The 24,842-nt window shown below is 38.7% G+C and overlaps 1 protein-coding gene across 1 annotated transcript in view; it reads left to right on the top strand.

The window, feature by feature from the left end:
• STK39 (serine/threonine kinase 39) overlaps window positions 1-24,842 on the top strand; it is a 293,318-nt gene that overhangs the window by 224,630 nt on the left and 43,846 nt on the right. Inside the window, exons 15-16 of the mRNA XM_004032736.5 lie at window positions 5,704-5,756; window positions 10,081-10,149. Coding sequence (XP_004032784.3) covers window positions 5,704-5,756; window positions 10,081-10,149 — 122 coding nt within the window. The remainder of the gene's footprint in view (window positions 1-5,703; window positions 5,757-10,080; window positions 10,150-24,842) is intronic.

Here is a 24,842-nt window from a genome sequence, read left to right as displayed (position 1 = left end):
TTCTTTCCCATGATTAATTTCTCCAATGCCTTCAGTCTGTGGGTCTGTGTATCATTTATTTGACTCTTTTTAGTAGATCCTTAAAAAGAACTTTGAAGTTTACCATTTCAGAAAACTTCATCCCCAGAAATTGGTTTATTACTATCAGCAGAAGTTATATTTTATATTTGCCCTCACTAATGAATGGTAATAGACTGAATCTGGCCCACACATTAGTGTGAACATTTTAAAATTAGTATCAACAATTAAAACTATGGAATGTCATATAAAATTTCGAATTTCTTTTTTCTCTGACAAATCTGAATATTGAGCAACATTGAGTCCAATCCTGTCTGGCCATAACCTGCAGGCACTGAATAGTGGTTGTCCCCTTTAGATGGGGAAGAAGCTTTCCAGCTGGCACAGTCCCCACATCTCCCTGGTTATTAATACATTCTGATTTATTCAAAGTTCCTGCAATAGTGCTTACAAATGGTGGGTAAGAGCATAAATGGGTGCAACTTAAATGAAGGGGAATTTCATAATTTGTGTCAGATTACAAATGCATATATCCTTTGACCAAACAATTCACCTCTAGACATTTATTTTTATACTTATATTTATGCAAAATGACCTAATAATAAGGTTACTTATTGAAGCACTGTTTACAAAAGTGAAAGATTGGAAACAGTCTGTTCATAGAATGGGAACTGGTGAAAAAAGGCTGTAGCATCCCAGAGAAAACTATGTAGTTATAAAGAAAAGAATGAGAAAACTCTCTACAAACTAACATGGAGAAATTCCAAGATGGTATTATGTTAAAAGAGAGGCAAGATACAGAACAGTGGATATACTATGCTATCATTTGTATTCAATATATATGTATATTTGCTAGTACATGCATAAAACATCTCAAGAAGTATGCACCAAATTCATAAAACACTGATTGCCCCTGGAAGGGCAACCAGGTAGTTGGGTGACAGGAGTGAGAGGGCCAATTTTCACAGAATATTTAATGCCCTATTGTACCTTTTAATTTTTAAGCCATATGATTGTATCACCTACTTAAAAAAAAAATAAATGTCCTTTCTGAGTTCTGTATGTATTTGCATTTTCAGTGCAATGAGCTATAAGAGGCTGTACCTTACCAAATTTAAGAGTTTTTATTTTAAGATTAAAAGGATTTTTAATAAAAATTATCAAAGGCAGCCGAGTGTTGAAACTGTTACTCTCAAGTTTTTATCATTTCCTCTATAAAGTTGCTCAGACTTAGTTTCTGGCCTTAAATCATACCTATTTTCAGCTTCCCTGAAATCAAGAGTGTCCTGTGCCATATCAATTAAAGTAAATGTACTTTCAATTAAAGGTGTTAAGTATGAGTCTGAAAAGATTAATTCTTTATAAAAAGATGACCTTCAGTAGTTCGCTCCAATTAGGCATTTTTCCAACTATATTTCATCTTGATGGGACAAGTCTACTACTCACAATCAATCACTGTGATCTTTTCAAAGGCGAGTATTTTAGGTTCAGAGTCATAAAAAGAATGACTTGACTACGCAGCCTCCATAACTTGAACCACAGTTGATATAGGCAGAGATTATAGGTGTTGGATATTACTTTTTGTGTTATTAATATTTGAAGCATCAGGATATGCATAGTGATATTCTGGGTACAGTTCTTACACCTCTCTTCTCATGACCTTACTAAAATAAATATATTTAAATAAGACTGATGGAAAGGAAGAGAGGAAATGAACAATGACACAAATTAATGTCCAACCAAATTCCTCATTTTTTCCCTGTCATTTTATTATTAAATACATTATAAATACTTGCTTTCCTCATGGTTGTTTTCTTATTGGACTACTTTAGTTTGAAGTGAATCATTGCTCATATACAGCACATAAAACCAAGACTATTAAGGAAATGAATGCTTGGTGATTGTTTTATGAGAACATGCAAAATCTTGGGGAATAATATTGCTTTCTCTTAAAAGTTAAAGGAATTGAGCATTTCTGTTTGTATTTGGTACCTTCAGTATGGAATTATTGGCCTTCACTCTGCCATTCATTAAATTTGTAAACTTGGAGAAGCCGTTGAACACAATCATGGAAAAAATGAAAAACAAATAATACCTCTTTGCATATCTCAAAGGTTAATTATTGGAATTAAATGAGACTATATATGATATATAATAAATGATTATATATGATACATAATCTCATTTAATTATATATAATATATACATATATATGTATATTATGTGTACATGCATATGTGTGTATGTGTATACATTTATATATTAGTGTTACTTAAAATGTAGTCCAGTGACCCTGGGAGTCTTTGAGACCCTTTCAGGGAGCCCATGAGGTCAAAACTATTTTTATAATAGTAGCAAGAAATTACTTGCCTTTTTCACTCTTTCACACATATTCAGTGGAATTTTTCAATTCCTGTCTCTGTAACATTCAACATTGCAACAGCTTGCAGAAACAATTGTAAGATTCGAGCTATCCTAAGCCTGATATTACAGAGGTTTGCAAAACTGTGAAGCAACGGACTCTTTTTCACTGACTTGTTTTCATTTTGAAAAGGAAAGTAATTTTTCATATAAAATTTATATTGACATATAATGGGGTTGTCATTTTCAAATTAATAAATTTTTTTAAATTGTCAATTTTAATTTCTAATATAGTAAACTTTGATAGATATAGTCCACATAAACAAAATCTCTTTAGGGGTCCTCAATACTTTTTAAGAACATAAAAGTGTCCTAAGACCAAAAAGTTTGAGAACTGCTAATATATATGAAAGCACTATGTAAATGTGCAGTGGTGACATTGGTAGTTTATTAAGAAACTTTGCCAGGCGCAGTGGCTTACACCTGTAATCCCAACACTTTGGGAGGCTGAGGCAGGCGGATCACTTGAGGTCAGGAGTTCAAGACCAGCCTGGCCAACATGGTGAAACCCTGTTTCTACTAAAAATACAAAAAATTAGCTGGGCGTGGTAGCACACTCCTGTAGTCCCAGCTGCTCGGGAGGCTGAGGCAGGAAAATTGCTAGAACCCGGGAGGCAGAGGTTGCAGTGAGCCAAGATCTTGCCACTGCATTCCAGCCTGGGAGACAGGCGACAGAGCAAGACTCCATCTCAAAAAAATAAATAAATAAAAAGAAAGTTTAAGCTATTTAAACAGTGCAGCACACAAACCATCCTCCCACCGCAGGCACTGTTGTGAATGGTACACTCCACCTCCAGGGCAGGGTTCTTTAGTCTGGGGTCCAACATGATTTCTAAGTCCTCTGCAGTTACCTATAATTTTGTGCATAAGTTATGTGCGGTAATCCCTCCATATCTTCGCAAGGGTACGTTTCAAAACCACTGTGGATAACTGAAGCCAAAGATAGTACTGAACCATCTATGCAGTATGTTTTTCCCTATATATACGTACTTATGATAAAGCTTAATTTATAAATTAGGCACAGTGAGAGGTTAACAACAAGAACTAATAATAAAATGGAACAATTACAACAATATAGTGGCATAAAGGATATGTGAATGTGGTCCCTGTCTCTCAGAATATTTTATTATACTGACATGGGTAACCGAAACCATGAAATGTGAAATCACGGATAAAGGGGGACTGCTGTATCTACTTTCTTTTAGGGTGAGGATCCACAATTTTCACAGTTTTCAGATTTCCACAGGTCCTAAAATAAGCACAGTTATAGGAACTGCAGCAGTCCCTGGTCCCATTTTAGCCCTGAGGGGAGTAGTGATAAAGTCAAGGTTGGGGAAACCTGAAGGGAGATACAAAGTTCAAGGTCCAAGGCTCTCATATCTGGGTGTGGGCTTGGACGTGTCTTGAGTTATTGGCCCTTTACTTCTCCCTGTTTTGTTTATGGAAAGGTGTGAGACTTGGGCTGGCTTTCTAGACACTGAGGAAAAGGGCATTCTTTCAGCAAGTGCCATGCCCTGTGCATCCTTGTGGGCCTCCTCGCTCTTAGTGTGGTTGGATGTGGTAGGACATAAAGAACCAAAATCAGGCTGTGGACCAAAAAGGGCCCAGAGACCAGCTTCATTGTGGTTTGGGCACGGTTCACAGAGACCAAGAGGTTTTACACAGAGCTTTACAGTGCGAATGCTCAGTTTCCCAGCTCCTCAGGAGGATGTTCAGGGATGGGTATTCAGGCCATCTCTGACTCTGTCTTAGACACTTTCAGAGGCTCAGCTAATACTAGTTCATGTTTCCTACTGCAATTTCTTTCTTTCTTTCTTTTCTTTCTTTTTTTTTTTTAAATGAGATGAACTCTTGCTCTGCCACCCAAGCTGTAATGCAGTGGTGTGATTTTGGCTAACTGCAATACCTGCCGGGTTCCAGTTCTCCTGCCTCAGCCTCCTGAGTAGCTGGGATTACAGGGATGTGCCACCACTCCCGGGTAATTCTTGTATTTTTAGTAGAGGTAGGGTTTCACCATGTTGGCCAGGCTGGTCTCGAACTCCTAACCTCAAGTGATCCACCTGCCTCAGCCTCTCAAAGTTCTGGGATTACAGGCGTGAGCCACCGTGCCTGGCTTCTACTGCAGTTTCTGAAGATGTTTTTATTAACCTTAATTCTAGCATCTGTTGATACTTATAATATTTTAGTGTTCTTACAAGAATTTGAAACTATTCTAATTATAGCTCACTGCCCCTTATTATCATTTCTTAAAATTAATTTGAATGGAAAACTTGTGTCTCAGATATTTATGTATTTCATATCTCCCCAGTGCCATTTAATTTTTAAATTGCATATACATGTATATTTTTCAGTTTTGTGTAAGCCTTTACATTTACTTAAAGTTTTATATATTCATGGGGCAAAATGTTGCAAAATTGCCCACTGAATATATAAAACTTTTAAATTTAGATAAAATTTTAAACTACCAAATGCATACCTTTTTCTTGGCGTTGTGCTACATGATTTAATGTGTAGTGCTTCTTGAATTCTGTCACCGAGACCGTCTTCCCTGTTTGTTTCACTTTTAAAAATGATTTAATAAAATAGTATTTTTCAAGAAAAAATATGAAAAATGCAATGGATACCATTTATTTTAGACTAAAGGCTTCTGAAATTTTTAATAAAATTATATTGGCCGGGTGTGGTGGCTCATGCCTGTAATCCCAGCACTTTGGGAGGCCGAGGCTGGGGGGATCACCTGAGGTCGGGAGTTTGTGACCAGCCTGACCAACATGGAGAAACCCCATCTCTACTAAAAATAGAAAAAATTAGCCGGACATGGTGGCACATGCCTGTAATTCCAGCTACTCGGGAGGCTGAGGCAGGAGAATAGCTTGAACCTGGGAGACGGAGGTTGCAGTGAGATCACACCATTGCACTCCAGCCTGGACAACAAGAGCGAAACTCTGTTTCAAAAAAAAAAAAAAAAAAAAAAAAAAAAAATTAAGGTTTCCTGTTTAGTGCAGATTTTATAAAATGAACATTTTGTTTTTGGAATTTTGTGATATAAGCATGTTTATATAAGGTAAATTCAATCAAATTAAACAAATCTCTTCATTATTACTGTCATAACTATCTTTTCCAGTTAACAAAATACTTGGAGGTAACCTCAAACTGTAAAATGTTATCCACATGTTAGTAGCATCTTGTGAAAATCTGAATACATGTAGTTCGACTAAACTCTGCTTCCCTAGACTTTAATGTATTATATGTTATGTATTTCAGAAACTCCAGAAAGGAACTTAATGACATACGATTTGAGTTTACTCCAGGAAGAGGTAAGTTTTAATTGAAGTTATTATTTTATTGCCTCAAAGAGCATTGCAGAAATTGATTACAAGCATGTGGTTATAATCTGCTATTTAAAACTGCTTTGTTTAATAGTGAAGGAAGGAAGGAGAGATAGACAGAAGGAAGGACTTTTGATACTTCTAAGGATTCCAAACCAAACCACAGCTGACTACATGAATCTCAGTGACACATGCGGCACAGTATACATACCAATATAAGTTAGATATATTAGCTCAACCATGAAAATAAGTATTGCTATGGTAATGCAGGCCCTAAAGGAAATGATGGTGAATGTGATGAGAAGCATACCACAGTCCTAATGAGGGTTGAGCAGCAGTGGGATCATACAAAAAGGTAACATACTTTGCTTCTGTGATCTCAGCTCAGATTACGTGAAGCCTCTATTGGGGAGTGTTTACTAAAATTTTGAAAACTCTGAAGTACAAGAACTTTCTAGCTTGATAGCTGGTCCATCAGTAAACCCTTTGACCCCCTCTGCGGTTATTACCTGCAGGGAGACACAAACTCAGATGTCCACAGAAGCCAAAGTGAATGGTGAGCACTTCAGGAAACTGGAGGATTTCCTATCTTATTTCACTCATGTTCAGTAGTGTTGTTTTTTTTTTTGAACAAAGGCCACCAGCCAAACAAAATATTCCTGGGCAATACTTGGCCATAGGCTTACTGGTCCCTGATTGCTAGTCTTCTGTAAATGCAAAGATTTCAGGATTCCTGGTATATTTGAATTAAACTAAAATATGAAGTATCTTTTAAAAATAAATGTACAGGCCAGGCACAGTGGCTCACACCTGTAATCCCAGCACTTTGAGAGGCTGAGGTGGGTGGATCACTTGAGGCTAGGAGTGTGAGATCAGCCTGGCCAACATGGTGAAACCCCATATCTACTAAAAATACAAAAACTAGCCGGGTGTGGTGGTGCACAGCTGTAGTCCCAGCTACTTGGGAGGCTGAGGCAAGAGAATCACTTGAACCTGGGAGGCAGAGGGTGCATTGAGTCAAGATTGTGCCACTGCAGTCCAGCCCGGGTGACAGAGCGAGACTTTGTCTCAATAAATAAATGGACATAAGGCCCTGATGGATTTGCTAATTGATCTTTCTTTCCGGAGGTATCTATCTTTGACAATTTAGAGTTGGTTTATGAAATTGTACAGCACCGGCTAGTGTTGTCAAAAAGCTGTCTGTTTTGTCATAATATAAAAATATTGACCAGGCCATGCTGTGATAAAATCTAGTAATTATATAATAAATGTTTCAAGTACAGCAAGTAGAAAGAACAGATTCTTATTTTAAGATTGTTTCTTTTCATCTGATTGTTTAAAATTGACTATGGCAATGAAAATCAATTTTAATTTTAAGAGGTAACAAAGAAGTGAATATGAGCTCAGGACTTTTGTGGGTAACATGGCCCTGTCAGCATTACTGGACCATTGGCACTGGCTTTGGCAGCCGCTTTTGCCACATTTAGATTAACAGTCCCTGCTTCTGTTGCACAGACAGAACCTATGGCATTGTCTGCCTAATGACAGCCGGCCTTCGCTGGGCGGCAGAGCACAGGCCCATTATTAAAGGAAGCGATGTGCATATATCACCACACCTCTGTGACTATTGATGCTGTCTGTATTCTAGGCTTTGCTTACAGTAAATCTGTGTGCAGTTCACATGCATTATGCTTGTGCTGTATACACATGTGAATAAATATATATGACACAAAATGTATAACATAAAATATTCTCTTTCCTCACTTGAGGACAAGCCCTTTGTGTTTAGTGTGCCCCATGTGCTCTGGAAACCAGAAATTAATACATGAATATTTATCCTGTTTAGGCACCAGGGATGTTAAACAGCTTAAAGAAAAATAGATTACTAATGAAACATGAAATAAGTTATTTCACACTTCTGTTCTAAACTACTACTAGTATCTTACTTACATGCATACAAAATAATTGCCTAATGGCACAAACGCAGATATGGAATATTTCTCATTTCGATCAGCCAGCAGTACCTGTTTGCCATTTTGGTATGACTCATCTGGTGCCCAGGAGTCCTGAAAACAGTAGGACATGCTGTATGCTTTAATCATTTGGGAATGTCAATCATTTTGGTACTGTTTTAGTGCTATCCCTCAATGCATCTTTGATTATTTCATTTTTGGCTACATTCTGTGATTATAGCTCCTTACTTAAGTGTAAGATCTTACTGATACTTTAGAAATGATGGGTAACACATCCAGATGCTTCAGCAGATGACCAATCAGTAGAAATATAATGAATGACTACCTGCTATCTGCTCAGTGCCTACTAGGTGATAGGCTCTTTAATTCAGTTCACTTATTTCCCTAAAGATTTGGGTAACATCCAGGAAGATGCCAGTTATGAGGCTGAATGTTCTAGGAGCTTCAGAAAGCTAAATCATGTTCAGAGTAGAGCCTCTTATTATGCTACCCCAACTTCCATTATTATGGGATCATTTTATCATGAAGAGACTTTATAAGGTGTTTTTTTTTTATTTTTTTATTTTCTTTTTTAAAAAATAGACAGGGTTTCACTCTGTCACCCTGACTGGAGCTCTCTGCAGCCTTGACCTCCCAGGCTCAAGTGATCCTTCCACCCAGCCTCCCAAGTAGCTGGGACCACAGGTACATGCCACCATGCCCAGCTAATTTTTTACGCTTTGTAGAGACGGCGTCTCCCTATGTTGCCCAGACTGGTCTGTAACTCCTGGGCTCAAGCAGTCATCTCGCCGTGGCCTCCTAACGTGCTGGAATTACAGATATGAGCCATTGCACTGGGCCAAGGTGTTTTTTGTACTGCTGGCAAAAAGGGCAAAGCCTAAGACAAGCTCATCTTACATGGAACTTTATAGTTTAGTAAGATTCCTATATATTTCTTTGCCATTTACTTCATTTTATTCCATTTCATTATGACTTCATTATGAAATGGAATCAGTAAAATGGCAGAATACCACAGTTTCTCTGGAAGTATAAAGTGTAAGATGTGTTTCAAATGATCTTTGGCTGCTGCATCATCATCATAGTTACCATTTATTGAGTATTTACTATGTGTCAGACACTGGGCAAGCTCTTTAAACCCCAAGAATTGTGAAACAGAAATGTACCTCCAGCTGCACACTCACGCCTATATGCACACATGCAAACACATATACAAACACACACACATATACACACACACACACACACCAGCCCACTTACATAGTCACCACATCTGAAGCACAGATGAAGTAAGGAAACGCAGTTTATGGTTAGGGCAGCTTTTGGTGTCACAAACCACAATTTCGTTTAGATGCTCATTTGATTTAGCAGCTGTACTTTCAGGTGCCCCCTGACTTTGGAAGACATTTCTGTCAAACCCCCATCTAGAGTGTTACAGCCTGCTGAGCCAGTTTCTTCTTATCAAGCTACAATTCTAAATATTTGTGAGAATATCTGAAGTCCCTGGGGACCAAGTCAGCTCCCTTGAACCGAGTCAGCTCCCTTGTAAAAACGTGGGGGCTTATAACAGTTTTTCTGAGCAACTTGCAATTTATCAATTTCTCTTTACAAAGCCTTCAAATAGAAGATTACAGTGTTACCATGTTCATTCGTAACCTTTCAATTAAGTAATTCCAGCTGTATTCACTTGCTGCAGCCTCTTTAGTCCCATCCTTATGAGATTGCGAACTCCTGTCACTTATCATTGAGAAAGTACGGTATTTTATTCAACCACATTTTTCTAAGACAATGAATCTGTCGCTATCAAATGATCAATGTCATGTTAAAGGAGTTTCTTAATAGCATACATTTAAATTGCTCATCTTAATAGTCCAACAAGCTCATAGGCTGTTTGTACAAAATACAAGGTTATATCAGATGCTACCCATTCAACCTTTGCTGTAAATTCACTCCATAGCTACTAATGATAAAAAAGGATTGATGATGGTGGGTGGGATTAACCTTGGCAGGAAAGAAAAGCAGTGTCATAGGGAACAGTTATAACTTCTGGAGGTGCATTTGAAGATTAATTCAGATAGTAGCCAGAGGGCACAAGTTTTTTAGTTCGCCAAAAATAGAAAAAATAATTTTGCATAACTTCTGTTGAATAAATAGCAAGATGGAAATGGCACGTGGCAAAATGTATTTCACGTTGCTTCTGATTTTCTCCTGATAGAGTCTGAATTGTTGAATTAAAACTCATGGGCGATTTTAGTAAATGAAAAATATATATTTTATATTGTACTTGGTTGTTGATTTTTATGTTATGGTTACTAATACGTATTCATTTCACATTTGGACAGATACAGCAGATGGTGTATCTCAGGAGCTCTTCTCTGCTGGCTTGGTGGATGGTCACGATGTAGTTATAGGTAAATTGTTTTTTAGTATGCACTGTCATTTTGTTGGTATATAAAATGGAAATGTGTTTGGAAGCAAAAGTGTTCATTAAGGAATAATTCACTCTGAATATTTGAAGAATTCTTCTTGAATTCTTATCTTTTATGTAGAAGTATATTTAAGAATCATATTTGGACGGGCGCCATGACTCATGCCTATAATCCCAGCACTTTGGGAGGCCAAGGTGGGTGGATCACCTGAGGTCAGGAGTTAGAGACCAGCATGGCCTATTTGGTGAAACCCTGCCTCTACTAAAAATACAAAATTAGCCAGGCATGGGTGGTGTACGCCCGTAATCTCAACTATTCGGGAAGCTGAGGCAGGAGAATCGCTTGAACCTGGGAGGCCGAGGTTGCAGTGAGCCGAGATCACGCCATTGCACAACAAAAGTGAAACTCCGGCTCAAAAAAAAAAAAAAAAAATCATATTTAATTTTCTTTTTTTCAAAAGCTCTTAATGTAATCCTGTCTCATATATCTGGACATGATTTATCCAATGAGGAGCCTCATTTATTGGAAATATAACAAAGAACTTAGAAGACCCAAAAGTCCATGATGTAACAAAAATAAGATGCTATAAATTCTGTGCACTAAAGCATAGGAACCTCTGAGACCCTTACTCAGAGTTTCTATATTCTCTTTTTGGACACAGTTCTAATAAACTTAGAATTCGTTTTTTCAGCCCTCAGCAATATTCATTATAAAATCTCAGGTTTGGATGGGAACTTAAAGATCATTCAGGCTGGTTCTTTCACTGTATAGATAAGGAAATGAATTCCTAAAGAGGTTCAGTGGTGTGTCTAGAACCATGCAGCTGGGTTGTGGCAGAAGGATTTCACTTTGAAACTGTGGGTCTTTCTACCTCCTTTAGAATCATAAGATAGCTGCACGGAGATAGGGGAGCCTGCTCAACATAGGCCTGCTGATAGGAGCAAGCAACCACCCATAGACCTCCTGACAAAGCAAAGGAGGCAGAAAAGCTCTAGGAGGCAGACATAGCCATCTGAGACGATGTGTAGCCTGGTTCCGCCTAGGGTGAGGATGAATAACTCCATGCTCTTCAGCAAGTTCTGACTTTATAGAGATTTTATGATGTATTACTGTATAATCATAATAACCCTAACTAATCAAGATTAGTTAGCATATTAATAATTATGTTAATTATTAATTATATTAACTCTAATAATGTATTACTCAGGGGAATATATATTATGATAGTGCCTTATTAAAAATATTCAAATCAAAACTGATTTTTGAAATGACATGCTCCCCTTAAATGATATGGTTTATGTTTGTTTTTGTTTTTGTTTTTTTTTGAGACAGGGTCTCACTCTGCCACCCAGGCTGGAGTGCAGTGGTGTAATCTTGGCCTACTGCAACCTCCGCCTCCCATGTCCAAGCAATTCTCGTGCCTCAGCCTCCCAAGTAGCTTGGGACTACAGGCGCGTGCCACCATGCCTGGCTAATTTTTGTATTTTTAGTAGAGACAGGGTTTTGCCATGTTGGCCAGGCTGGTTTCGAACTCCTGATCTCAAGTGATCCGCCTGCCTTGGCCTCCCAGAGTGCTGGGATTACAGGCGTGAGCCACCACTCCCAGCCCCTTAAGTGATATGTTTTAATTTAAAAAATAACTTATTCAAAATAAGTCCTTCCCCAATAATGCTAGAGTATATGACTGAGAGGGAGTTTAAGGTAGATACACACACCTATCAGAATAATTTGTTCCTAGTAACTTTGGAATGTAAATCATTACAAAGTGAATTATTTTATGTAAATAAGAGTAATTGAGTTTATAATGGGCGATTAGAATTCTGACTAAAGACATAATATCCAATATGTTATTTATATACAAATGATATATCATAAATGCAGATACAAAGATACCTTTATAATTAGAAAAAAATAGGTTTTTTCCCACTGGTTATACATCAAGTGTACACACTGATTTCACAATGAAGCTCCAACTCCTTTGCCAAGTGGCTCCATACAAGAGGGGACACAGACATATTTTAAAGGGAAGTGACTTAACGTGCATTTATGTGGTGTGAGTTGTATTCCCTTATATATCTTGTCTTTCACATTTTCCTTTACAATCTTGTGAGGTTTAAGGCCAGCTAAGTTCTCACCTAAATTTTCTAATCAAATGTGAGAGGGAAGCTGAGAAAAAAGATTGATTCAACTTTGGTGTCTACTTTAAATTCTGTCTAAGAATTCATTATGTTCACCTACCAATTCCTTGATGAAGATGAACACTCTCCTTCATTAGAAAACATAAGTATACACTTTTGTGTCTTAGTTTACCAGAAGAAATAGAACAGTTAATTAATGGCTAGATCAGGAGACCCTGCAAAATATATTTTCCTTGAAGAGAGCTATGGTCCATATGCTAAGCATCCAGAATAGAAAATTAATCAGCAAGTGAAAATAATAATCAAAAACTTCTTTGAAACACCTACTAATGTCTCCTATTGGGCAAGAAGCCAAGGATCAGATTGTTCTTTTATTGGAGTTGATCCTGGCAGGTGGCTAGGAACACAGAAAATAAGAGAGCTTCACGGAAAGGCATTAGGTCACATCTTCTTTTAAGCATAGTCCTTGCTTCAGACCTACAGTCAAGTTTAATGTACTTCTTTTTTTGCCCCAGGCCCAGCTGAAGTTAGGAAGGTTTTATTGTTGTTGTTGTTGTTGAATTTTTAAAAGGAGGAAATTAAGGCAGACTTCATGTACAACTTATTGAATATATTTTAAATACAATATATAACCATAAAGCTTTTCTTTTTCTATGCTTTAGTTAATTATTCTTCCAAAAACTCTTCAGCTTGCCTTTTTTCCCCTTCTTGGAGCTAAATTATTTCTATTTAGAGAGTGTTGGAGTAAGAACAGGCATATCTAACTCTTTGATATAGTAGCACTTAAAAATGCCTTACATGGACATCACACTTAAGTGTTTACAGACAATGTTTATGTATTTCATTTGATCATCACATCAATTCTATAAGGTAAAGAGGACAGGTTGTTTTAATCACTACATTGTAGACTGAAAACTGAGGTCTGAAGAAGTATCTAGACTGTTGCAACTGGTAATGTTCCTTGCGCTTGGGTCTTGTTGACTCCCCAATGTTGACACTTTGCATATAATTTATACCTTCACCCTTAAAAAGTGGATCCAGGTAATTTTAAATTATGGTGGTTCTTGTGTCCCCTGGGAGAAAAATAGCTTTCCCTTGTTTGTTTTTCCATGGACCAGTGGATGTTTTCTATTTTAATTGCTGATTATTTGACAAACTAATGTATTTGATCTTGTTTCCTCTAACCAATCCTAGCAAATCTCTACTCCCTCCCTCCTCATCTATTTCCCTCTTTACTAGGTATGTCCCACCAGCATATGAATATGTTTTTATTTCTCTTATCTTCAGAAAGCCCTGTCTTTACCCCACCTCCCATTACAGCTATTTCTCTCCAACCCCTTAACAGCTAAACTTATCAAAGACAATTGCCCTGGCTTTGATTCCTTTCTTATCACTGTCTCTTAAATCCACCTCAGTCAGACTTTTCACCTTCCTACTCCACTCAAATTGTTCTTTTCAAAGCTGTACCTGGGGAAAACACACCTGCAAAAAGGAGTGGCAGATGCACAGGTAGGTGTGGCTGGAGTGAGGAGAGAAAGAAGGAAGGTAAAGGACACGTGGTCTGTGAATGGCTGCCATGTTCCTAAACCTGAGGCTCATCCTCAGTCCTTATCATGCTTGACCTATTGGCAGTATTGGGCATAGTTGACAATGCCCTTCTCCAGGATAAGCTTTTTCACTTGGTTTTAAGTCTCCAACCTCTCGTTCTCCCATCTTACTGGTATTTCCTTCTCAGTCTTTTTTGTTGGTTCCTCCTCATCTCTCTAACCTATAAATCTTGATGTGTCCAAGGACTCTTTCCTTAGATCTCTTCTCTTTCTCTACTTGCTCCTTTGCTGATCTTATCAGGTTTCATGGTATTAAATACCTTCCACTCTTTAACTCCCAAATTTATATCTTTGATCTAGACTTTTATTTTGAATTCCAGACTTATATTCAGCTCCCCTTTTAGCGTCTTCACTTGGAAAGGTAATAGACATCCAAGATTTAATCCACAGCTTCAAAATCCAGCCCCTGGTATTTCTTCCCAGCCTGCCCCTCCAGGAATCTTAGACTCTTCATAGGCATCATCTCCACCTTTCCAGGTGCTCAGGCCAAAACCCTGGACATTGTCCTTGACTTTTCTTTCTCTCATATTTCACATCCAACTCATCTGAATGTGCCCAGCATCCTGCCTTTGCTCACCATCTCACATCCCATCATGTTTCAAGCCCCTCTCAGCTCCCAGTTGAGTTCTTGTATTCATCCCTTTGCTGCCATTCCAGCTTCTGTGCTTGCCTCCCTTCAGCCTGTCCTCATCTCAACAGCCAGAGATCCAGGTAAAGTAAACCAGGTGCAAAAGGCCACATATGGTGTGATTCTTTATATGAAATGTCCAGAGTAGGCAAATCCATAGAGTCAGAAAGCAGAAGAGTGGTTGCCAGGGGCTGGCAATGAGGGGGGCAGGGGAGTGACTACTAAGTATGGGGTTTCTTTTTGGGGTTATGAAAATGTTCTGGAATTAGAAGTAGTAATGGCTGCACAACCTTGTGACTTTACTAAAAACCACTGAATTGTGCATTTTAAAGGGGCAAACTTTATAATATGTGACTTTTAGTTCGATTTTTTAAAAGTAAGCCAGATTGTGTTCATAGTTCAATCAAAACTCTGCAGTGGTTCTCTACCCACAATCGCCATGGCTTCCAGTCCTCTGCACTGTGTCCCCTCTCACTTCTCAGATGTCTGTTCTCCTGCTCTTCCCCTTGCTCACCCCACCCCAGCCATCCCAGCTGTTGAACTTGCTCTTCTTCCAGGACACTCCTTCTTTAGGGCCATATATGCCTACCCCCTGGTGCTTAAATATTACCTCACAAAATGGTCTTGAGCAGCCTCATTAAAATCGCACACCATCCCCAACTCTCTACCCTCTTTCTTATTTTGTTATTCTACCTAATCTCTCCCCATTCAATAGCCTGTATGTTTCATTTATTTATTTTGTCAGCTATATAGGACTTCCCCTTGAGCATCAGTTTTTTAAGGCTAGGATTTTAATCTGTTTTGTTAATTGCCACATTCCCAGTGCCCCAAACTGCATTTCACATAGTAGGCCCTCCATAAACATTTGTTAGAGATAAACAAATCCCATTTTGATATATATAGATATATCATAACATTTACTTTAGAAACAAAGGATACTTTGAGTTATAGGATTCCAGTGTTTTAAGAATTTTGCTTTCAAGATTGCAAAATTCAAAGTGTTTGCAAATATGAAATAAGTTCACCTGAGGAAAGCTGTGTAAAGAAAGAGTCCAGTTTATATAGAGGTTTGAATGATTTCTTACATGTGTATTTTTTCAGCTTCTATAATATAAAATAGCTAACATTTAAATAGATTAAAAATCTGTTTCTTTCCCGTCAGCATTTTCTTTTGAATTGGAGTAAATGCTTACAGCATTGTGAAAGGCTGAAAAAGCAATAGCATGTGTTGTGGAGCAGTGAATGTTATGAGTTTTACTAGAATATGGCAAACACAGGTTACAAAAAGTCTTCAATACCTAGCTTCAGGGTAGCCTGCCTTTAGTGTGCCGACCTTCGCGAATCAGAATCTGGATTGAAGAAGGGCCAGTATAGTGACATGAAGTGATTGCTTTCGAGCAGAAGCAAAGCAGTGCAGAAATGAAATGTGCTGTTTGTAGACTGAAATCATAAACCCACTTGACTTGTGCTTAAACTCAGCACTACCTTAGGCAAGAAACAGGAAACATTTTTAGGCTTTGTGTAAATAGCCGTTGATAAGATTGGCAAGGCCTCCCGGGCGGGTGTCGGTTTAAAAAAGTTTGCAAGATGAAAAACTAGAGGACATGCATGCATAAATTTGCTTATCTTGCCTGGCTGGGTTGGCTGACAAATGGAAAGAGACCAAATCTGAGTCCCTATTCTAGTTGTTTCAGAGGATTCCCAAGGATGAGTGATAGTGAGACAGCAGAGAAACTCCTTGTTTCCTTTGCTTCCTGGTGAAAAAACAGCCAGCAAGAAATAAGTTTTCTCTGCAATGGAAGCACAGGGGAAAAATGCAAAACACAAAATTCATATGTACAAAAGAAAACAAAAAGTCTAAGTTCTCTCCAGACTTTGTGATATAAATTTTTGAGGAATTAGTTTAGTAAGTTTTAGAACCTCAGCTATAGAAGAAGGAACACCAGTGGGTATGTTAGGCTAAGCAGTTATGTGGCCTGCTTACCGACTCCTACAAAGCTGCTGAACTTCAATCTGCACGGCTCAATACAGAGGCCAGGGTTTGACTGTGTGTATACACCGGAAGAGAAGCTGCTTGACAGATGCCTTTCAGAAATGTACCCACTGACTGCCCTTTGCTGTGTTTTTATACCACCCTTCCCTAGCCTTATAGCAACATATGTCTGTTTCCTTTAAGTGGAGTTTAGAACCAGATGTTGGAATTTCTGTTTCCTGAGAAGGGAGCTGTGTGCCTGCATTCATTTCTGTAGTTTTCCTTTGACGGATTTTGAGCGTCACTGACTAGTTGTCACTGGAAGGAAAACTTACTTTAGTGATAGATGTTCCCAAAGCTCTCTCACTAGACTTTTGGACTATTGTTCATGCCCCCATGAGATGCTGTTTTCCTGCACATGAAGAATCATGTTTAAAACCTGTCTGCCTGCAAGACTTACCATACATGTCACCATCATGAAGCCTCCTCTGCTGCCTGACACCCCACTCCTTGCAGTTTGGAGGACAGCTTTTCCTTGTCTAGAATGCCAGAGAACCATATTTTTACCACCTCAAGACGTATGGCTTTCATCCTGCTGTACTACTGCGTGCTTGTCTTCCTTTGTGTGGAGGTTGAAGGCATCTTTAGGGCAACGCTTGTCTTCTATTTTATTGCATCCCTACCATTGTTGACACACATAGGCATTTAATAAATAAATATGTTGGATAAATGAATACATTGTATGCCATTTGCAAATTCAGTACTGGATTATTGCATGAATTGATGATTTGGATAATGTAAATATTGTTGTATCTTCCAAAAAAGAAATAGTAATTCACTATGATTGATTTTTTTTTCCTCTCTTCCTTTTCCCACGTTTCTTTCCTTTCTCTCAGAAATTGAATTGTCACATGACTTTTGAGTCTGGTCTCTTGGGAAAGGAATATGGTTTGTCTCGACAGCCTTCTGGCCAGGCATGGTAGCTCACACCTGTAATCCTAGCACTCTGTGAGGCTGAGGCAAGTGGATCACTTGATGTCAGGCGTTTGAGACCAGCCAGGCCAACATGGAGAAACTTTGTCTCTACTGAAAATACAAAAATTAGCTGGATCTGGTAGGGCACACCTGTAATCCTAGCTACTCAGGAGGCTGAGGCAGGAGAATTGCTTGAACCTGGGAGGCAGAGGTTGCAGTGAGCTGAGATCGCGCCACTGTACTCCAGCCTGGGCAACAGAGTGAGACTCTGTCTCAAAAAAAAAAAAAAAGAGGGCCTTCTGTCCCCTAGTGCTTGATAAGGTTAAGTATTCTGAGTGTCTCTCAAAGTATGAGCTGTGAGATGCCTGTCTTATCTGGGATGCTTATTAAAAATGCACATTTCTGGGTTCCAGCCCAGAAATATAGCATCAGCTGTCTTTTGGGCATAGAGTGTGGAAATTTGTGTTTTCAACAGGTATCCCAAGTGATTCTCATACACACTGGAATTTCATAGTCACTTTATCTTTTATATTTTAATTTTTTTTTTTTTTGAGATGGAGTCTCACTCTGTCACCCAGGCTAGAGTGCAATGGTGCAATCTCGGCTGACTCCAAGTTCCGCCTCCCAGGTTCACACCATTCTCCTGCCTCAGCCTCCCAAGTAGCTGGGACTACAGGCACCCGCCACCACGTCAGGCTAATTTTTTTGTATTTTTAGTAGAGACGGGGTTTCGCCCTGTTACCCAGAATGGTCTCGATCTCCTGACCTCGTGATCTGCCCGCCTCAGCCTCCCAAAGTGCTGGGATTACAGGCGTGAGCCAACGCGCCCAGCTCATAGTCACTTTATTTTATGCTTATAATAATCTTTGGAGATGCCTTCAGCTCATTTCATCATCTATACGTTTTTCCCAGTCTCACTAATCTCCTTTGCTTTTCTGCCTTACTTGGTTCTCTGCTGTCTTTAGGAGTCTGTTTTAAAACTGTGCCAGTTAACTTTTAAAAATTGTGTTTATGTGTATGAATGGTGTAGATGCCACATATATGGCATTGGTATAAATTTTTACCAAAATGAGTAGTTACAGTTTTGATTAAAACTAACATTGCTGCTCAAGAGGCAGTGGATCCTCCAGATGGCCTTCAGCTTTTATTTCTCTACAAAATGGCAAAGTACGCTTAGGCTCTCAAGTATGGGAGCAACACAATCTCTCTGCTCAGTCATGAGCATATGGTTAGATGTGCGAAGTGCTCTGTTCTTTCTGCTACAGTCAGGGATATTTAAGTCTGTTATGAGTGATCCACAATTTACTGAGCAGCAGTACACTTTTATGATGAAAGTCTTGGAAAACAGTGAACATATTTCATCTCATATTCATTTCAGTGATTATGCTGTGATATTCACTGATATTGACTTTCAGTGAAGAAAAGCATTCATTATTAAAATACTGCCTTTATTACACAACTGTACTATGATTTTGAAATGGTGACAGGGAATAAAGGAAGAAAACTCCTTAAGCCCTTTCTGGGTTTAGACAGGCTTGTGGTTACTTGAATTATGTCAGTAAATACAGCTGACTGATTCCTGATTAAAAGTTGTCTTATGTGTTAAGTTTAATACCTTAGGGAATTAGGACTATAAGTACTTTGGGGGTGCTGTGCTGATTACTTTTCTTATATATTTTTACCAGAAATAAATGTTGACCTGTTAGATATGACATAGGGTTTCTATTTTCAAAAAGGCACCGCAGCCTATTTGATTGTAACTCATTGCTCCTGGTTTCCCAATTATCTTTTCTTTCTTTAAAAAAAGTCTTTACTGAGATATGATATTTATTCCCTAAATAGAAAAATTGGACATTAATATTAAAAGCTGGCAAAATTATGTTTTAAATATTCACAAATGATAGGCTGGACTATCTAATATAAAAGTATCATCCGTGTTATATAATAATTCTAATTCCATTCAGATGAATGACTACCATTTCTAGATGAATTAAGATATTCAGCAGTTGGGGCCAGGCGTGGTGGCTCAAGCCTGTAATCCCAGCACTTTGGGAGCCCAAGGCAGGTGGATCAGGAGGTCAGGAGTTCAAGATCAGCCTGACCAACATGGTGAAACCCCATCACTACTAAAAATACAAAAATTAGCTGGTGGTGCGTGCCTGTAATCCCAGCTACTCAGGAGGCTGAGGCAGGAGAATCGTTTGAACTCAGGAGGCGGTGGTTGCAGTGAGCCAAGATTGTGCCACTGGGCTCCAGCCTGGGCGACAGAGTGAGACTCCATCTCAAAAAAAAAAAAAAAAAAAAAGATATTCAGCAATTGAACTCTTGAGAGGTGGTAGAATCACAGTGTTGCTTTAAACATCCAAAGAGCTGTTTGCTCTGCAGAATGCTGGGAAACCAGGCCCAAATGAATGTGCAGTGAGAGCACACGTGCACAAACACACACACACAAACGTAAGCACAGACAGAGCACACAGATTCAGCATTAGTTTGATCACACACCTAAGGGTTACATATATTTTTTGAAGTTATTTAAGAACAATTTATTTAAGAAAGACAGACTAAAGTAAAATGCATAGAATTCTTGCTTTGACAGAATATCATTTTTTAAATCTGATAAAAGCACAAGAGAGTGCCCATACTCCTCTGCGCCAAACTCAGAGGAATTAAGCAGAGGAAAGAATTCCTAGAAAAAAGAAAGAATTCCTAGAAAACTAAATCAGAAGCTTGAGCTGTGATGTCCATTCATAGGATTGAATCCTCTGCCAGCCCAGCCACTCCCTGTGCTTATCTATCTGCAGATTCTAACATAGAATGACCAGCTCTCCAGGGAAATGTTGGTAGACCTGTCATTTGTAAAGAACTTCCGATTTGGGGATGGGGGAAAGGAGTGATTGAAAACCACCTTTCAAAATGTGGGCAAATGTTATTTCCAAGAAGTTCTAGCATAAAATAACATCTGTAATTTCCCCAAAGACGTTCTCAGTTTCTGTGTCACATGATTATGACTCATTGCAGCAGTAAACCACACTGTAAGCCCTGATTTTCTAATTAACTTTGTTACTTTGTATTTAGTTAGGAGTTGTATATCCTCTTTAAAACCATTAGTACAGAGATAGAATCCAATTAAGACCTGTACTTCACTTCACTTGGGTGAAACAAGAGCTTGCCAGTGGATTAGTCGTAGATATCTACTAAGTCAGTAGAGTCTTGCTTTTTTCAATTACTTTAGATTGGCTTGTTTTAATTTATGTTAATCTGTCCTTTAACTCCAGAATCAAATATGCTTGAAGATTACACTCAGTCTCACCACACTTTCTGATCAGTCCCTACTTAAGACAAAAATATATTTCTAGTGGAAGTAAAGTAGGCTTACTTTGGTGCAGGAAACCTAGTCTTTGTGATGACTTAGATTTTTCTAACATTACCAAGTGTGTAGGATTTAAATTAAATGTCTCTTTTGTTGAACAGTCTACTTGTTAACAGCCTGACAGGCAAGTCTCCCAGTCCCAGATGAAATCTCTCTGCTGTTTTTTTACTTCATTGGTTAAAATAAAAGAGAAGTCACTGCCTCATGATTTCTTATATAACAGGTAATACTGCTCCTTGTTTGCCCAATCAAAAAAATTTGAAAGTTAAGGAAGAAAACTAAATCCATATATTTTTTATTCATTGTGGGCTTATAATCACTATTTTGGCTCCATATCTAATTATAATCTTAAATTTGATCCTGCATCTTATATTAGGTTATCTTTTTTTTTTTAAAGGACTTTCTTGCCAATCCTAAGAAAGCCTAGTTCTTAATCTTGCACTACTTAAGTTTAGCATCCAAAAGGTTGTGTAAAAATACATTTACCCCAGATTCCTTTTAAAACAAGGAGAGATCTCGACTGGTCACCTGCTGATAGATTTAGAAACTTGTCCTTGTCATCAGGTTTATGCTCTCCCCATTGTATCATCAACATCTGTGCCCAATTTTGTTCTCTGTTTTTTTTTTTTTTGGTGTCTTTTCGAATTGATATATCATAGTTGCACATATTTGGGGGATACATGTGATATTTTCCAATTTCGTTCTTGGGCTAATGTTTTTCAGAATCACCCACTATACTACATAACCCATGGTAACCATTCCATAAAAGAAAATTTTCTTGCCAGATTCTGTGTCTGCTGAGCTATAGAACCAGATAGCAGGAATTCATAGTCAGGAAACCATCTGAACAGCTTTAGGTGCAAATGCATGGGCCTGGCCAGTGTACCCTTCTGACACAAGTAAAGAGGGAGCTGTCCATTAAACTTGAGAAATAGATTTAATGCCTTAATCTTTATCCTTGTAGAATTTGGTCAGCGATGAGAGGGTTGTTACTCAAAATCAGACCATCAGATTCAAAGCATCTTTTCAGTAATACACCCCTTGGAGGGCTAATTTATTACAGTTTCTGAGACTCCTTACCAGTTTGTGATTGTTGACTGGATTTTTAGAAAGTCATGCTCATGGCTCATTTCTTCATTGGCTGAATAGATCTGGGGTCAAGATCGTGCTGTCAGAGCTCTGCACTTTTCTTGTCTTTCTGCGATATGTAGGGTCAGAAGGACAAGAAAGGACATCTGAATTTCTCAGCCACTGCCCTGACTTTCCTTTCAGGGTTGACTATCAATTCCTCACATATCCTTCTAACTATTTTGCCTCTAATTCTTGTATTTGTTCATGGTATTGAGTAATAAGATGAGAGTGACATACAAGGTGAACTCAGTGTCTAATAGAAAGGTAGAATACAGGTTAGAGGACATGATTTGGACAGCATTTCTCCGGGGAAGCATAAAAATGCTATCGGTTATTCTGACTAATGGGCTTCTCAGCCTCTGGCACTGTAGGCTTGCTGGAGCTCTCAGGATTTCTTTTAAAAAGAAAAAGAAAAGTTGGCTCTTTTCTTTAGTGCTCATGAAAATTTTTATTAGATAAGGAATGAGTATGAGAAATTAATTTTTGATATTTTTTCATGATGAACTTTTTATGTCAAAAATATAGAACTCTGCACTTAGAATAACTCTGAACAGTGGCTTTAGGGGTTCAATTAGCAATAATTAAATGTAAGTTTAATCTTATAGGCATAATCTGAAATATCCATGCAATTCAACTGTTTGCAGGCTGAATAGTGATTAGCCAGTAATAACACGTATTCCCCTGAGATATTATTGGGAGTCCCCAAAGGGATGTCCCAGGGGTCCTTAAATGACTTTCTTAGTGCTGGTTACCATGTGGTGGTCTCACTAGCTCCCTGCCCAAAAGACTGCTTGAAGAAGCCTCACCTGTATCACCAGCCAGTATGAGGACACCAGTGCCCACAAGGGGAGTGCTGCTTCCAGAAGGTCACAGGGCACTACCTGTGTGGGGCCAGAGTGGTACCTGCTTCCGTGCAGAAGTAGGGGGAGGAGCCTTCTACCGCTCTTTGTCATCCAGGCCCTTAAGCAACTGTACTTCATTCATTCATTCAATAAATAAAGCAAGCATCTCGGGCCGGGCGCAGTGGTTCATGCCTGTAATCCCAGCACTTTGGGAGGCCGAGGTGGGCGGATCATGAGGTCAGGAAATCGAGACCATCCTGGCTAACACGGTGAAAACCCATCTCTGCTAAAAATACAAAAAAATTAGCCGGGCGTGGTGTCGGGCGCCTGTAGTCCCAGCACTCGGGAGGCTGAGTCAGGAGAATGGCGTGAACCCAGGAGGCAGAGCTTGCAATGAGCCGAGATAGCACCACTGCACCCCAGCCTGGGCCACAGAGTGAGACTCCATCTCAAAAAAGATAAAAATAAAATAAAATTAAATAAAGCGTCTCATCTACTGTGGTGCTGAGTACACCTGATTAACAAAACAGGGTCCTTGCCCTCAAGAAGCTTGCAGTCCAACTCGAGAGACAGACCTTAGACAAGTCAGTACGCAGGTGTCAGTGAAATTACAAATTGTGAGAAGCATTCTGAAGGAAAAATGATGTGCTATAAAAAAAAGACAATAATGAAAAAACATGGGGTCTTCATCTAATTCAAGAGCAGGGGAAGCCCCTCTGAGGGAGACATTTGAGTGAAGTCGTAGATAGGCATGTGTAGAAATAATGGATTTTGTAAAAGCTGACCAGTATGGCCAGAACAGGCAAATGAGGAGGTGGGATTGGGAATAAGGATGGGGAGGGGGCAGGGGCCAGATCACAAAGGAGCTTGTAAAGAGCCATTAGCCATAATGACTTGCGAAAACTGAATCCTAGTGTTTCAACTCGATTGGGTCCCTTTGTAGTTAAAGTATAAATCTTGTGCCTCTCTAGCCTTTTTCCTCTCCAAGAGGGCAAATAAATGCTTTCCTTCAGACACATTTCATTAGACTCCTTTGCTGCCTAAATTTGATTTTCGTTTGACTGAGGTGAGTAGGAACCACAGATAGACAAGCAAATCGTCCTGGAAGACTTGAGAAATAAAAGCTGAGATGATGTCCCAATGTTCTGAGTTCATTTATGTGCAAGGACATTGAAAAGCGATTTGTAATTTAATGTTTGGGGGCCAGGAGGACTGCAGAGATACCTTCCAGTAATTCTGAATCCAATTATTTTATCAAAAGGAAATTAGGATTCCTAGAAAAGGCAAAAAAAAAAAAAAAAAAAACCCAAAAAAAACACCAACTTAGGCATTAATCACGGGCATCTTCTTTATATTAATTGGTAACCAAAGGGCCTTCACTTCATGTACATTCCCAAAACAGATGAAATATATTTCCATTTCATAATATTGCCTTATTCTCACACAAATTATGGTGTGGCTAAGGTAGCACTACACACAAAGTAGAACTATTATCATTATAATAGAGTACAGAATACGTAAAATATTCGTGTTCATTGGACTAAAGCAAACCTGCCATTTCAAGTCCATTAATTGCAGTCGAATTTAGTGAATATTTTTTCAGGGACTAACACTCTAACTATCTAAAGTAAAGTGAGCGTTTAAGTGGTTTCATGTTCAGAATGCAGGTGCAGTAAAGTAAGTACTTGTTTACCTAACCTTTGTCCGGGTGAACCGGATAGAGGGCTGGGGCAGTGTTTTCCCACAGTGGCGATTTCTGGAGTGGGAGTGTTTATGTATTGGTAAAGCCATCTGATAGTTCTGGTCATTCCTTTATTTTTTTTTAACCTTCCCTTTAATTGGGTTTATTCTCTATGTAATATTTTTAAGGGAAAGAGCTTTCCAATCTTTTGAGGAGTAGAGGTAACAAAAACATAGAATGGCATAGAAATTATTATACAGCACTGTAGCCTCCATTAAATAACATCCCCCACAATTCGTTAAATTGCTGGTTTCAGATTGGTTGGTTATGG

This window comes from Gorilla gorilla, chromosome 11 (assembly GCF_029281585.2).
Source record: "Gorilla gorilla gorilla isolate KB3781 chromosome 11, NHGRI_mGorGor1-v2.1_pri, whole genome shotgun sequence".
Lineage (NCBI taxonomy): Eukaryota > Metazoa > Chordata > Mammalia > Primates > Hominidae > Gorilla > Gorilla gorilla.
The sequence above is the reverse complement of the archived record's forward strand: the minus strand, read 5'-3'. Positions and strand labels throughout refer to the sequence as shown.